This window comes from Solea solea, chromosome 8, assembly GCF_958295425.1.
Source record: "Solea solea chromosome 8, fSolSol10.1, whole genome shotgun sequence".
Taxonomy (NCBI): domain Eukaryota; kingdom Metazoa; phylum Chordata; class Actinopteri; order Pleuronectiformes; family Soleidae; genus Solea; species Solea solea.
The window spans coordinates 15917024-15932640 of NC_081141.1; the positions used below are offsets into that span (position 1 = coordinate 15917024).

At 40.4% G+C, this 15617-nt stretch overlaps 1 protein-coding gene across 1 annotated transcript in view; it reads left to right on the plus strand.

The window, feature by feature from the left end:
- Positions 1 to 15617, plus strand: part of sh2b3 (SH2B adaptor protein 3) — a 50919-nt gene that overhangs the window by 5458 nt on the left and 29844 nt on the right. The window contains exon 2 of the mRNA XM_058635484.1: positions 9265 to 10491. Coding sequence (XP_058491467.1) covers positions 9292 to 10491 — 1200 coding nt within the window. The 5' untranslated portion in view covers positions 9265 to 9291. The remainder of the gene's footprint in view (positions 1 to 9264; positions 10492 to 15617) is intronic.

Sequence of the window (15617 nt, forward strand, 5' to 3'; positions counted from 1 at the left end):
AAGTTGTTGGCAGGATGCTCGACAGCTGGAAGGATACTTGTTAGTAGGAATTTTACCAGGTTATCAGGACTTGCAAGATGAACAGGATGGTTTCCGCAGGATTTTGTGTCTTATTATAGCCTATAATCCAATAATCCCTGCTATATCATCAGCCTTTTAGGTTTTCGGCTTTCCCAACCTGCCCACCTCTCTGTTCCCAGACAACAGGAAATGACCAGAAAGCGGCAGGGCTTTACTTGTGTCTTAATAATAGCAGCATTGTGTTGTGCTGGAGCCTGCATTGTTGTTGGGAATGAAGGGCTAAGCTGGAGATTACTCCAACTGAAACAAATACCCTACATTATGCACTCTATAGTATGTTGTTTAGCAAAAAAGCCCACATGTAATGTCACAGATAAAAAGTTGAACTTGGAGCAGTTTACTGATTCATCTTTTCTTTTCTTTTCTTGTAATTAGTTGCGACTTCAAGATGCAAAACATTTTCTAAATAAGAGCAGCAGTTGTGCTAAATGTCAAACATGGAGGAGTAAAGGTTGTTTTTTTTGTTTGTGTTGGTATATGTGTGTGTGGGTATATGTGTGTATATAGACAGTATATATATATATATATATATATTTACACACACACACATATATATATATTCTTTTTACATAAAATACTAAGTACTTCTTGCTAATTCTCCCGATTAAGCAAAAATATGAAGCTTTCTGAACAAGAATAAATCAAGAACAAACATTTAATTCTTCACCGATGGTGGATGTTTGTGTACCCGACTGGATCAGCTGATGCTTTCTTCAGTCTGTGGGAAGTTAAAGCTGAGTTTATCTCATATTTCAGCCCCACTTCCTCCTTTACAATATGTTCTTGAATTATGTAAGCCATGTGCGCCTTGCTTTCTGCTCTGTTTATCATCAAAGCTCCTTCACATCTCACTTCACAAAAACAGGAACACCGAGGCTCGGGTCAAACATAACCCTGCTACTGCAGATGTTTTTATTGCATCTGATCAGTAAGGCAGCAATTTTATTTTATTTTTTTACACTTGTAGCCTTATGCAGCTGTTGTCAGGTAATGCCAGTTTTTCATGATTTGAAGCAGCCTGTTGCACTTGAACATGAAGGGAAAGAGATCGAAAAAAGGTGACACTGTGTCGGGTCGTGTTCACTGGGGTTGTGGGTTAGCAGTGGAGTCACACACTGTATTTGTATGGCACATTTCATCCACTCAATGTGCATTACTATAACAAACAAACCAGAAAAAATTGGATATATTAAAACACACAATTTTAGTACAGAAAAGTACAGAAAAAAGAGCTTATAAATGTGATGATGCAGCAAAAAACAATAATTTACTTTAAAATGATTCAATATGTCTACAGTGCAGGTGAAATATTAAAATTGAAGGATATAAATGTTTTTATCATGGATTTGAAAATATTCACATGGTGCTGATTTAAGTTTTATTGGTCGCTTGGTCCAGTTGCATGAAGCTTAACGCCGCTTCAACTCTGGGCTCGACTATCTGACCTGAGTCAATAGATACTAAAGGCCCGACTTGGTTTATATTGTTTTAATATGTCATTAATGTATTCTGGCTCAAAACCATTTAGTGATTCATAGACCAGCAGCAGAACTTTAAAGTTTATTTTATAGTTGACTGAGAGCTAGTTTGAAGACGTTAGAACTGGAGTAATGTGCTCTGATCTTTTTTTTTGGGGGGGGGGCAAAACTCAAGCTGCAGCTGTTTGATGCTGTTTTTGGGAGTTGGGTTAGAAGATCGTTAGTCAAGTCTACTGGAGATGACACCATGGATGAGCTTCTCATGGTTTGTTTGGGACATAAAACCCTTTCACTTGGGATGTATTTCTAACCAGATAGAAGGTTGTTTTGGTTATTGATTATTTGATAGTTTGGCATACTTGAAGCACTTACTTCTAGTTCTTGTTTGTACCCAAATGTTATAATGCACTTATTGTAAGTCCCTTTAGATAAAAGTGTCTGCTAAATGACATATAATGTAATGTAATGTAATATTAATACTTGTTCGAGACAGTGACAAAGGATCTATTGGACTAGTCATCTGGGGTCAAAGTGATCTTTAGTAGGTCGTAGGAGAAGAACTGGGCTTGCTTGAGTTAAGTATAAGACATTTCATGTATCATCCCAGAGACTTCTTAACTTCTCACTAACTGGTGGAAAAAACCCAGGTCTGAGTGGAGTGGGCCTGATCCATACAGAAACAGAAATTTCCCTATACAGCACTGCCACAGAATATACCAAAAATGGCACTGAGCATGTGCATAAAACTTGAGCTGTGTAAAAACTGTTTTTTCAAATAATGCTTTACTTGAACACAAGTACACAATACTCTGTATACAGTCACATAAACAGAGACAAAATGAACAATGCCAGGGGGACTAAGGGTAAAAAGGGTCAAAGTTAACATAAATGAAATGGAACTAACAAACTCACAACACAAGAGGAAGATAATGACAATAACTAAGTTACTGTGACAGTGAATGCAAGAGCAAGAGAGAGGTTGGGCTATGAGTTGCGTATTGGTTGTATACATGAAAGAGCAAGGGTGGTGTTTTGAGATTTTTTTTTCACTCTGGGAACCACTTTTCAAAACTAGCATTTGAGGGCTCCCAAAATGGCAGTTCCGTGTGGTTTTCAAACCCTGAAATGATACAAAATATTTGCGGAGATTCTCCTAAACTCTTTCTCATGTGTTGGTTCCCTGGTGCAGGTCATTCACCCCTCTGACCCAGTTTCAGGTTGTTGTGTCTCTCAGGGTCACAAATTGTGTGAGTGCTGGAGTTCACTTTGTTGTTCTGTGTGTGAGTGTTGATGCTTTCTGGAGGGAGAGCTTAGGACAACATTGTAGGTGACTGGGAGTTGGTGATTTAGACCACCTCCTCTGTTGAGGACATAGCTTCTTTCACTCCTTCAGATGTACTGTAAGTGGACAGCCGAGTCCCGTGGTGTGCCATGCGTTTATGCAGTTAGTGGTTGTTTGGTTTCCCCCGGCGTAAAGTTCGGGAAAATCCTCATCACATTGCAGTGTATAAACCACATTGCTCTGTTTTTGCAATGTGGTTTCTGTCTTCAAATATTGCAGGGTTTGAAGTGTACAGGGCTGTGGTGTTGAAAAATCTACTAAGTTTCTCAGAGACTCCAGTAATATATGGAGTGAAATTCTGTTATTCTCTTCACCACCAAGACGAGAGAGTCTTCATGGAAACAGTGTTAACAGTGTTAATACCAAAACAATAATAACAATATCTACAACCTGGTATCAGCTCTTTTTCACACTTGAGTGCTTATTATGACACAAAATATCAGCTCTAAAAGCCTCTTTAAGGCACGTTTTTATCTCCCAACTTAACTTGCTCAAGTATTGTGTACAGCTGTAACTTAGTTAATCAATTAGTTAGTCAATCAGTCGGAAATTCATTTGCAACTAATTAGCCAAGGATGTGAAACATTAAGCTTTTCCAGCTTTTCACACATTAGATTTAATGGTTTTCTTCGTCATACACGGAAGTAAATTGGAAATCTTTGACTTGACACAAAACGGTGTACGACATTTTTAGTTGTTTTTTTTAAATGATAAATTGAACTAAAACCTAAGTCACAACTCAAAAGTAAGTACAATAAAGTGTTTTTGTTTTCCAACATGTAAAACTACTTGTTTGAACCTTGATTATGTGATAGCCAGAAAGAGGATGAGGAACATGGACAGGACTTCCTGTCTTGCTTTCCCTGTATTTCCTGGCTTTTATAAGTGTCCCTGTCCAACGAAGACATCATATTACTAAAAAACTAATATTTAGTTTACAATATAGTCCTAGAAAGTAGAAAGTCCTGTTTATGTGAAGTTGTAACTTGAACACAGTCATGTTACGGGCTTCTGAAAAATCTTAATCAAGATTAATCATCTTAATTAATATTTATTATTTTCATCAATTTAGTCATGTGAATATCCCATTTTAAAGCTGTATTGAGCACTTTTAAGCAAATTTCCATTGCATTTAAATCATTGTTACATGATTGAGCCTCTCAGTTCCACAGGACTCTGCCTGTCTTTGTTACTCAAGTACAGCGGTGTTTGGAGCGTGTGTCGCCTGGTGACAAGAAGTGATCAGTTTCATGTTACAGACAGATGGGGACAACGGCAACGTCACACTAGTAAAGTGAGACAGCTGCAAACATGTTGGACTATCAGTAAAAGTAAATAAAGAAGTGCCCAAGAATAGTTTCAGAAGTGAATTCTAGCACTCAGAAAACCCGGCTGTGCGGCTCTTTGCCTCCACCCACTACTGCACTGCTGATGTATACACAAAAATGCTCCCTAAGCCCGTTTTCAGATGAAGGATGCAGCATATAAAACCAGAAGCTTTCAGCTCAAACGCACTCATGGCGTACATTATTTTAAGCTATAGCTCTTGTACTTGAGCTAAATATTGTCTTTCCTCTTTTGATGTAATATATATATATATATATGTTAATATATATTTCATTGTTTGCTCTCTGTTCTTCTGCCACCTGGACTTTCACCCACGATCCCGGGACACCCTCCCTCATCTCTTGCCTTTCTCTCTCTTTTTCCTTTGTTCCCTGCCTGCCCTCCCATTATCCCCCCTCATCTATCTTTTCTTCTGTCCTCCTCCTCCTCCTGTTCCTTTTTTTTTTGATTTTTGATTTCTCACTCTTCCCTGCCTCTTTCTCTGTGCCACCCCCACCTCCCTGTAACTCTCTCCCTGGTTTGTAAATGTATCTCGCACTCTGTGATTCAGTCTAATTCAGGGAATTAAAAAAGAAAAAATCAAAGCTGGTAACAAAATCTGTTTTTCATCCCAGACCATGGGATGCATATGTTTCCACATTTTTTTTATTTAATTCATTTACTTTTTCCACTCCAGATTTTATGGGAAATACTGGAATGTTTGATGTCTCCAACTGCCTTGATGCCATGTAGACTAATTGAGTCGTAACTAAGCAGTAGATTGGATCCGGCTGATCTCAGTAATAAGGCCAGGGCTATATAAAGGTCAGAAGGATGTGGCTTGCTCTAAATTACATTTTATACTGTATTATGCGTATGTTGATTAGGAGAACATCCTGTTTCTATAGTAATGACCAACACGGAGGAGTACATGTGCAAATGTTTCCTGACAAGTTGCTCACACACATCTGTCCTTTGTGATGGAACAAAAACTGAAGCCAACTTTTCGCTGTCACTGTGAAGTGAAGTTAGTTTAGGTCTGTGGCAGTGTGTCGACAGATTATAATCATTAGTTGCAGCCCTACTGAACACACTAAAAGCCTTTGGAGTCCTGGCTATGTGTGTTTGCTAATTTAAATATTTTTCCTCTCGTATTGTCAACAACATGTATTCTGATATGTTAGGCCTGTAAAACATAAAAGCAGCAACAGTTGTTAGTTAGTTAGTACAGGTGTGAAAAGGTTTTAACTTATATTTTTCTATAATTTCTTTTTTTCTCTTCACACAGTGGCCAAAGTTTTCATGTGTTATGAATACATGACCTGAAAGCTCAGGCTATTCTCACTCTGTGTGTGTGCGTGTGTGTGCATATGTTGCATAGAACCCAAGCTTTTTTCAAATGGGGACAACACGTAATGGTGTGTGAGAGCTGATACCAGGCTGTTCAGATATAAATAGGACCTCCCTGCAACAAGGCTTCCAGCGGCAACACTGATAATTCTCTGCTGTTTGTCACCGCTTCCTATAGTGTCTGCTCCAAGGCCCACTGGTGGTCCTTGGAGGTATTGCAGCCTTGCCAGTGACTGTCCAGTAAACTTTTGCCCATTTACTAAAATTTGTTGCAAACATTATTGTTTGTGCTGGAAGAAAAATCTATATTAACCATAACACTGCATTTTTCAGTTGACATTTTATTGATACTGTATAAAGTAGTTTGTAAACACAACATACAATGTTCAAATGTGTAAAACAACTTTTTGGATTAATATTGTGATCATAATAATCTTTTTTATCATTATTCAGTTCAGTAATAGAAACACCTTTATGTAGTGAATTTGACCCGTAACCCGTTTGTTTCTATACAGTATGTTTACCCTGCAATGGACTGGTGACCTATCCAGTGTGTATCCTAACTTTCGCCCTATGTCAGCTGGGTTTGGCTCCAGTGGTGCCTTTTTTTTCCAGCACCTGCCTGACAGGAGTGTTGCAGTGATGTGGCTGACTCAATGACTGCTGTTTTAAACAGTGGTCGAGCTGCAGCAGTAGTCACGTTACATTCATAGGTGAGACAAACCAGCTGCATTTGTTTGGTCTAACTTGTGTGAGTGCCTTTTTGTATGCGTGTCCGTGTGTCGGGGGGGGGTTTGTGTGTGTCAGTGGAGAATGAAGGCTTTGTAAAAGAACGAGGAGGAGGCGGGAGTGATGAGCAAGTGAGGAAGAAAGAAGCGATTGCAGGAACTTTGACTCTATTGTACAGGACTGGTTTCCATTCCCCGCTGATGAATGATGATGTGCAACAAAACAATAGCACAAAAACACAGCGTTAAGTTGAGAGAAAGAAGAGACACCAAACTGTGTTTGCCTGTCAACCTCAGTCAGTCTTGTGTTAGGTCTTCAGTTATGCTAAAAGTAAAGTAAGCGTGTTACCAAACACATCTGGAGATCCTTGTATTAGGTCAGAGAGGATGAAAAGAGGGACAAAACCATGGGAACAGAGATGACCAAGCCCCTAGAGGGATACATCAAGAGGAAGTGTGTGTGTGTATGTCTGTGTGTGTGTGTGTGTGTGTTCTGTAGTCAGTCATTGCTGAGTCATCCCTGGGCTGGCCAGGGAGATAGAAACAGACTTCTGGGGGGGCCAGCTGCGGGGGCGCAAGGGGGCACGCACTGAGCATGCTCTGCAAAGTACAGGAAGGGAATGAGTTGTTGTGACAGGACACATCCAGGAACTTTAGTGACGCAACATTTCGCGATGCCAAGTTTTGGCTCCTTCATTGACGTATGTGTCCCCTGGTATGTTTTATGATACTAATGAAACACCTCGATGCGTGACACAAGTATTTACACCTTTTCTTCTCTGTAAACGTGTTGGTTTAGGACACAGAAAGGAAGGGAGATCTGAACTGACCGATAACGTGGCATGTTGCTCCATGTTTGGCTCAACCACAGCAAGCCCCCTCCCTCATTTCTTGTGGTTTTCTGTGATCTGTTGTACCACAGACTGACTCCCCCCACACCAACCCACACACCCCTGTATGCGCACACATGTATACACAGACACACACACACACACTTTCTTACTTCCTGTATTTAGAACAGACCCTTCTCTTCTGCACTGGAGGTAAATGGTATGTATTGCAGCCACATGTTGTAGTTTGTGAATGATATACCCGTATTTATACGACTGTAGCTGAAGTGTTTTATGGGAAGCATGTGGACAGCAGCATGTAGTTGTTGTATTATGCCTGTGCGTATGTTTAAAAACATCTCTGTATTTTGTAGACCTCAATGGTTTCTCCTCAGAGTAGTCAACCTTTGTTGTCATGTGCAACAAATGTACTTTTTAGTCATATAATTCTACAGTATATAATTAACCAATATTAATGTGTATCCTTAAATCTCTGGAGAGGCATGTGTTAAAGTAATTGTTTGTGTAGCAAAACACAATACATTACACACAATGTAATGTAAATGAAGTGTGACGATCTAACCACTCTGCTGCTCATTATACAACACTGTATCATCCATGGGCTGTGTGCATAACCCCATTGTTGCATCAGCTAAGGCCTGTTGCGGTTCTTTCAATTATGTGTCCTTCCTTCTACTAATCTGCTGTAATTTCGGGTTGACTGTGCTGGTGGGTCGGCAGTGTAAATATGGAGAAAAACAAAAGGTTGCAGAGAAGATGAAGAACTGAGTTGGGCTCATATTGAAAATCTATGAATGTATCATGTTTCCTCTTTTATGTTGACCTATGTGGTTAGCTCTGAAACCACTCATTCATTTCTATTTAATTACAAAAGTAGCATCATGGAGAAGTGCTACACTACTGATGATGATGCATCTCTGTGGCCAGTGAGAACATTCTTACAAAGAAAGAAAAGCTCACTCAGATAAAACTAACCAGAATGCATTGCTTAAGTAATTGTTGCATTACTTATTGCATTAGTAAGTGTTCCACGATGGATCACTTACCACCAGCTCATTGTATGCAGGGTGAACTAATCTTAAGTAGTATGACCTTACTGCCAGTTACCACACTGACAAATGCTCAACAAAGGCCTCCACTGTGATGGGCACAATTTTGCAAATAATTCTGAGGTGAATATTACACATTAAGCACAATGGGATTAAGCAAATAAATGTTAAGGACCAAAAGAAACAACACAAATTCTAAATGGGTAGATGTGTGAACATGTGAACATGTAAACACAAAAATGTACCTTAGTCTTAGTAAAAAAAATTAAGCCGCAATATAAATTCTATCGCTGATGTGAAAGCATTGACTGGATCCGTTTCCTAAATTGCATTAAAATTTGGTATTAACTTTTAAAAACACATAATCAGTTAAAGAAGGTAAAGAAGCCTGTATTATCATACTGGAGGAGACAAGTTGGTGGATTGAGCAGGGGAGAGGGCCCTTGTAATAACATAATGAAGTCTTCACCTTTTTTGTTTTTTATTTTAATTTTTTAAAGCAGAAGGAACATTGAAACAAGTCACATGTAAACACACCATCACACAGATGGCTCAGCAGGAAGTGTGGTTGACTGAGAAATTTCCAATTGTACTTCCTCATTGAGGATCTCATTCAGTGTCTGCCTGAATGATTGACTGTTGTTTTCATTAATTTCAGATTTGTTGTCTTTACTAACTCTACCTTTCCTACTTGCTTTGCTGTTTTTATTTCTTTCTTTAACTGAGGCTTCCTTATCTGTTAAGATATTCTCTGACTGGTTGATTGTCAGATTCTTTGCAGGCCCATGTAATCTGATTTGTGGCTTTTCTTTCTGAATGATTGAACCCTTTCAAACTTTCAAATTTAAATGCTGTCTGTTTTCCCTGTTCCATCTTTAGTGTTCTAGTTCTTCCAACTCTATTATTTATTATTTATCTCTCCTCTCCTCCTTCAATCATCCTACTTTTCTCCATCCTTCCCACCTCTCTTGTCTTCAAATTGACTTACTCTTTTACCCCAAACTTCTCTCTAACCTTCTTTTTCTTTTCTTGTCTCTTCAATCTTCAATCTCACTGCAGTGATTCTCAGCCGGTCTGGTTACTGCAATGAATGGTAACACTATCCATCCAGCCAACACCACCACAACAGCAGGAGGAGGCCCCGGCATTCCAGCGCCCCCGAGAGGCTGGAGGGAGTTCTGCGAACTGCATGCCATCGCCACAGCCCGACAGCTGGCCGGACACTACCGGAGCTTTGCCAGAGAGTGGCCACAACATGACGTGCTCCCACCAGAGACTTTTTCCAAGCAGTTCACCGACCTCTTCCAGAAGCACTTCTGCTGTGAGGTTGACAAAGATGGCATGCCGCTCAGCCCTAGCCGAAGCTCTACCTCTACAGGTAGTGCTTCCTCCACATCTTCAGTGGCCCGTCCCCTTCCGTCACAGCCTGTGACTGGTTGTTCACGGATTACATCTTTGTCTGAGGTGCAAGACTATCGGGAAGCGGGCCGTCAAAGCGGAGGAGCTGCTCTATTCACTTTTGTGCCCCCAAAAGTGGAGCCAGTGGTGGTAAGCCAGGAACAGGAGCAGCCACTGCAATGTGCTGCGGGGACCTCTTTGTTGGGGAACCCTGTGGTGCTTAGAGGGTCAACTCGTAGTGTTGGCAGTGGGTCACTGCTAATGCATGGCAATGGCAATGAGGAGATCTCTGGCACCAGTCATCATCAGGTCTCTGAACGGTACTCGTCTGACTCTTTAATCTCCAACCCTGGACATGCTGACGTCACGCACTTCTCTGTCAGTCAGATTCAACAGACCGTAAGAAGACTTTTCAAGAAACGGCCCCTTCCCAGTCCCCCATCAACCCAGGACCTGTCCTCTAGCAATCCAAACCCCAGCAACAACAATAATCCACCAAATAATATTGAGAGAATGGGTGGGATCCACTCCCCAAATGAGAATGTGTCATCATCCTCCTCTTCTTCCCACTCTTCGTCTTGTTTGAACTCTGAAGTCCCTCCACCTGGCACTTCACATTGGTCCATGGCTGGAGTAGCCTCTCACTTCCTTGATCGTTTACGTTGGTTACACAACAGGAGCATGAGGCAGCGGAGGTCAGAGGTGAGCGGCTGCTGTAAAGAGGGCCAGCTGAGGTACTTACTTGTGGATGACACTATCTCAGACTCTCAACCCCGATGGCAACGCTGCCGTCTGCTGGTCAGGAGGATCAGGGATGCTCAAGGAGGAGGTGGCGGCGGAAGAGGCGGAGGGGAGCGGTACCAGTTGGAGCTTTATGATCCTCCAAAGGTAAGACACACATGCTCATATACACAGCCACATGATCTTTTAAACTCTGATAATAATTTTTTGGGTATTTATTTATTTATTTAAATTAAAAGGTGTGTGTTTTACAGTGTGTTTCATGGTTTTGAGTCTTTGGAGCACAGTGCTGCATGACTTCTCCATGAGTGGCTGCAGGATTTTACCAAATTATTCAATGTTGAAATCAGGTAAAAGGGTTGACGCTAGTTCCATTTACATTTGAGGTTCTGATGTACCTTTATATTTTATGATTTTTATCTTGCAAGGCAACAGCAGTGCTGCACTTGTGCTGCGTAGTCAGAATGTGGCCAGATTTTCTGTTACTGTTTTTCTCAGTAGCGCACATGACTTCTTTTACATGATAGTGTTTCAGTAGTATGTGTGTGCAGTTCTTGCAAATGTGTGTTGTGCTTCTTCTGGGAACTGCACAGCACTGAGGCATGTAACAGCTGGTAGGTTCCTCAGTTTGTGATTTGTGTCTGTGCAAGATTCAGTAGATCTCTTTGTTCATCAGTGAAACCTGATGACCCAGACACCTTTTAAGGGGTTGGAAGTTTGCCAGGCTGCATTATTGCTCAAAAATGTTAATGTATCACTGAAATGTTAAATAATTAGTAATGTATTATTTGCATTACATACAGCCTTCACCAAAGATGTAGAACAATGAAGCTAATTGACAATAAAGAAAAATTAAACTGCAATTCATTAGTAAGGCAATAACCTCCATTTAAAAAAAAAAAAAAATATTACGTACATGTGACTTTTAGAGTCTTTTTTGCCATTTTGCAGTTTCAGGCTTTCAAATTTCAGGCTTTTTGCTGCTGAGGTTTTGTTGCTCCATGGGTTTTCTAACTGATTTAAGTCAGAGCACATAGTATGTGGCCTGGTCATAGTTTTATTTAATTTTTTTCCTACACAGACTGCCTGACATGTGGTTTTTGCTGTGTATTTGGCATCATTGTCATGTTGGACATTTCTTCTCCAGCCAAACGCCTTGAGACTAATGCTGGGATCATACTACACGATATTATTCTCTTTCACGATGCTCACCATGTGAGATTATCAATCACAGTGGCATGGATTATTGCCTTTTCTTCAGGGGACTGGGAACACTGCAAGTATGACCCTGACCAATCATTGTTCATGACACTGCCCAAGTTCATAGGTCAAGGCGGGGCAAGGAGTTGTTAAAGTGCCTCCGTCATTTCTTGCAAACATTTTTGTTTTTTTAACTTTGTCATGGTAGTCCCTTGAGGAGACGTCAAAGATGAAAAATGAAAGTCAAAAAATCATCAAAGATGAAGTCACAGGTCTACTGTTGCCAAAAGTTTTTTGTGGTTAGTATTCCACCTAAGAGCAGTAGCAGCATCCCTCTTCGCCACGTTTATGTCTGTATGTTACACTGCGTCAGAGCACTCTATTATCCCATCAACATCCACGTCATAGGAGATGTTGGACTAGGCAGGAAAATAGAACAAATTCTAACATGCTAGACTTCTCGTCGGAGTGTCGCAGAGCATCCCAGACACCAAATCTCTGTTCTTCAGTTATGTTCCACTACACGTCCAATTGTGCCACACAATTATTCCTGTCATATTTCTTTGTAATATGGTAATTTTCATGCATCAGCATTTATCCAGTGTGACATTTCTGTGTTGAATTAGCTCAAAGAATCTGCAACTTTATGTGTTCTTTTACTTTTGGGTGAGTAGCTGTGCCTCATGCACCATTTCCTGTTTGTTTGGGGTTTGCTTCAGCTAGTCATAACTTTTAATCATGCTACTTCTTAATAAAAACATCACTTTAAAAGTCACAAAAAATGAAATGGTCACAGTTAAAAGTAATTCTTATTTTTTGGAGATCCACTCACTGTCCCCCGACTTTGCATGACAGCTTCTCACAGCACTGCAGGATCTCTTTTTGTCCCCCCTCTCTCTAATGTGTATGCTTGGCTCCTCACACGAGATCTCATGACATAAAACCATGCAATGTTTCCAGATGGGGGCAGCTGCACATGTGCGTGCACACCCAGTCCCCTAAGATCCCCCAAAACCACTAATCAGAGCGGCTCAGTTGACTGCTGTCTTACTGGCCAGCCATCATCATCTATAAGGTCACTGAAAGCAGAGTTCAGTCTCTTTAGGGTGTGTGCAAGTGTGTATTCTGGCACAAATAGAGGTCAATGAGAAAAGTGTGTGTGGCTGTGAGTCTGCATGTGTGCTCGCAGTGTTTTAAATTTAGCAGCCCACAACTCTTCAGCCAGCTGCAGCCCTAACTATGTGCGTGAAGCAATTCAGTTGATGACAGAGCCAGAACTGTGCGTGTGTTTGTGTGAGTACACATGTGCATGCGTTTTTGTTCAGAATGGGAATGCATTGGCAGGATCCTCTTGGCTGATTGCAGTGTTGCTTAAGTTAGCCAATTGCATTGCTGCTTGAAGTTTTCTCCCTCTCTTTCTGTTTGTATGTGCGTGAATTTGTTAACTTTTCTGACATAAACACTGACCTTGGCAGAACCAGTATTCCTCATTGAGCTCTGGTCCTAATGAGGTAGAACCTAATTTCTGAGGAACTGCTGAAGTTTAGGACTGCATTTTGAATTGTGGTTAAGTTAAGTTAAGTTAAGTTAAGGTTAGGGTTAGGCTGTAACTGGTTATGGTTCAGGTTTGTGATAATGCTTTAGGCTGTCCAAATGAACTGAACTTAAAACAGTTTCCTAGGAAAAATAGCTGTGCAAACCTGTGTGTGTGTGTGTGTGAGTGTGTGTAATCTTGGCAGGCCCTGAGAATGACCTTAAAAGGAAAAAGAGCTGTGGACTAGCATGTACATATTTTAATATAGACAAGAACGAGTAAGTGCGTTCAGAGGAAGTCATTAAAACAAACAAGGTGGAAATATGCTTAGGTTGATGACTTGCTTTCTAATAGATCTGTGTTTTTTTTAGAGTATATATTTTATGGGTTTCCCAACATCTCTGGGGGCTTTGTACGCAAGTTTGTGTATGTGTGAGTGTGCATGCCTTTATGCTGCACCCAATGAATCAGCTGTAACATCAGTGATGTAATTTAGCACAGGAGATGAAGCTGCATGGAAGCTGATAATGTAAAGCTCTGGTCAAGTCGCCATTTCATGAAATAAACCTTTAAGATTTTATACAACATATCACATTGTCATTGAGATTTTAAATACTTAAAAAGAGAAGTAACCAGGGTTTTATCTGTGAGAGATGCCTCCCTCAAGCCCAAATCCCTACAAATGTGTGCTTTGTTCTGTAATTGGAGTACCCGTAAAAGGGTAGTTTCACTTCTTTACAATCTTAAGTGTTTGGCAACATTCACACTGAAAATAGAACGTTTTTAAAACCCCAGAGGGTGTTTAAATGCTATCGGTAGGGTGTGAAGATGAAATAAGTCTCAGGAAGTTCAGTTTTTTAGTGAGTGATCCTTTGTTTTATCAGATGCCAGCAGAAATGTAGAACTCTCTTGTTTCAAGGTAAGGTTGAAAGAAAGAAATTACGATAAAAGTGATAAAAGTGATCAGCATAAAATAGTCACGTAGAAATGCGCATAGAAATATTCAGTATGTTGATGTGCTGAGGAAATAACAATACAGGGATATGTAACTTGTTGTATTGCAGAAGTGAATCTTGCAGTGTCAGCTGAAACAGAAGTCTCCACAATGTCCGCAGTGTTGTCCAAGACTTTGACCTTAAGTTCTTTATCTGGTCTCTGTGTCTAACTTTGGCCTTGAGCATCGCCATGAGGCCAGACTGACATGGTGATCATTGGATTTGATACTTACAGTGATAGTTGTTTTTCTAATTGTATTTGTACAGTTTTCTTCAAGTCACGACATAACCTTACTCCGTTATGACTTTGTCTCTCCTGAGTTAGTGGTCTTGAAAGCAGCAAGCTCTGCTTTTCCTTTCATGTGACGTTCAGTAGTCAAGGTTACAGACGAGGTTTGCATCTTGCCAGGAAAATTGTGGTATTCAGTCGTTCCCACAGACTGCTGCAGTCTGATGGCGGACATGTTTCCTCAGACCTCCTGTAGACATCATCTTAATCATACCCCTCTCAACTCATCTCATCTATGTGTGTGTGTGTTTGTTCCTCCAGCCTTAATCTTTCCCACATGGTCTCATTTCATGCTGGTGTCTGCATTTGCCTACACTATGTATCATGTTGCTCATGAAGTTCTGTTTTCCCCTCAGTGTTTGTACGTGTTTGTGCACTCTGTGCATTCTCTCACGTAGTTTTATATACGTTGGCAGATATGGTGAAAGCTTTGTCTTCCTCTTTCCATCCTCTCATGTGAGGACCGATTTCAAGCCTTGGTTTGAAAAAAAACATTTATTTTACAGTTATACAGTTATAAGCCTTCTTAGGAATATTCATTTGTAACCTTACAGTATTGGTTTGCATTTGAAGTCAAAATGCATTTAAATGTGTCTTTCTGTCATTGCACAGTCTGTTTTTTCTTACTGACACTAAATGAGAAGTTTGCAACATCAGTGGAAAATACTTTTCCAGCAACCATTCTCTTGTGTCCATCTGTTCTCGGTTACTTGTTTTGCTTCAGTTTCTCATATGGCAACATGCAGCGTTAATTTGGCTCCTGTCACATACCACTACTAAACCTCTGAACACATGTGCGCCAGTGAGCTGAACCAGAAACCTAGTGAAGCCAATCAAGAGAGACACTGCAACGCTACAGCACGAGTCATTAGAAAGGCGCATTCAAAGTGAGGAAGATGTGTCATCAAAGACGAGGACAGACAGCGTGAGATCAGTCTGTCCTGTTTCAACTTGAGGTCGACTAAAACATCTTGAGAGTCAATTTTCTTTAAATGTTTCCAAGTCACACTGTTTTAGCTTTTTCAGGTTGAAATTTTAGACTTCAAATCAAACGTGTCACAATATGTGTTATTCATGTGAAACCATTGACAAATAGCATTTAAAACTACAGCCCAGATCTTAAGGAAACTATACAGAGGACGTCAACGTGCAGTTCTCTCAAGAACTGAAAACCAAGTTAGGATGAAGCAGTAATCAATGAAAGGATGAAAACCAAGTTGTAGTTCATAATGTTATACATAATGTTATATGTTGG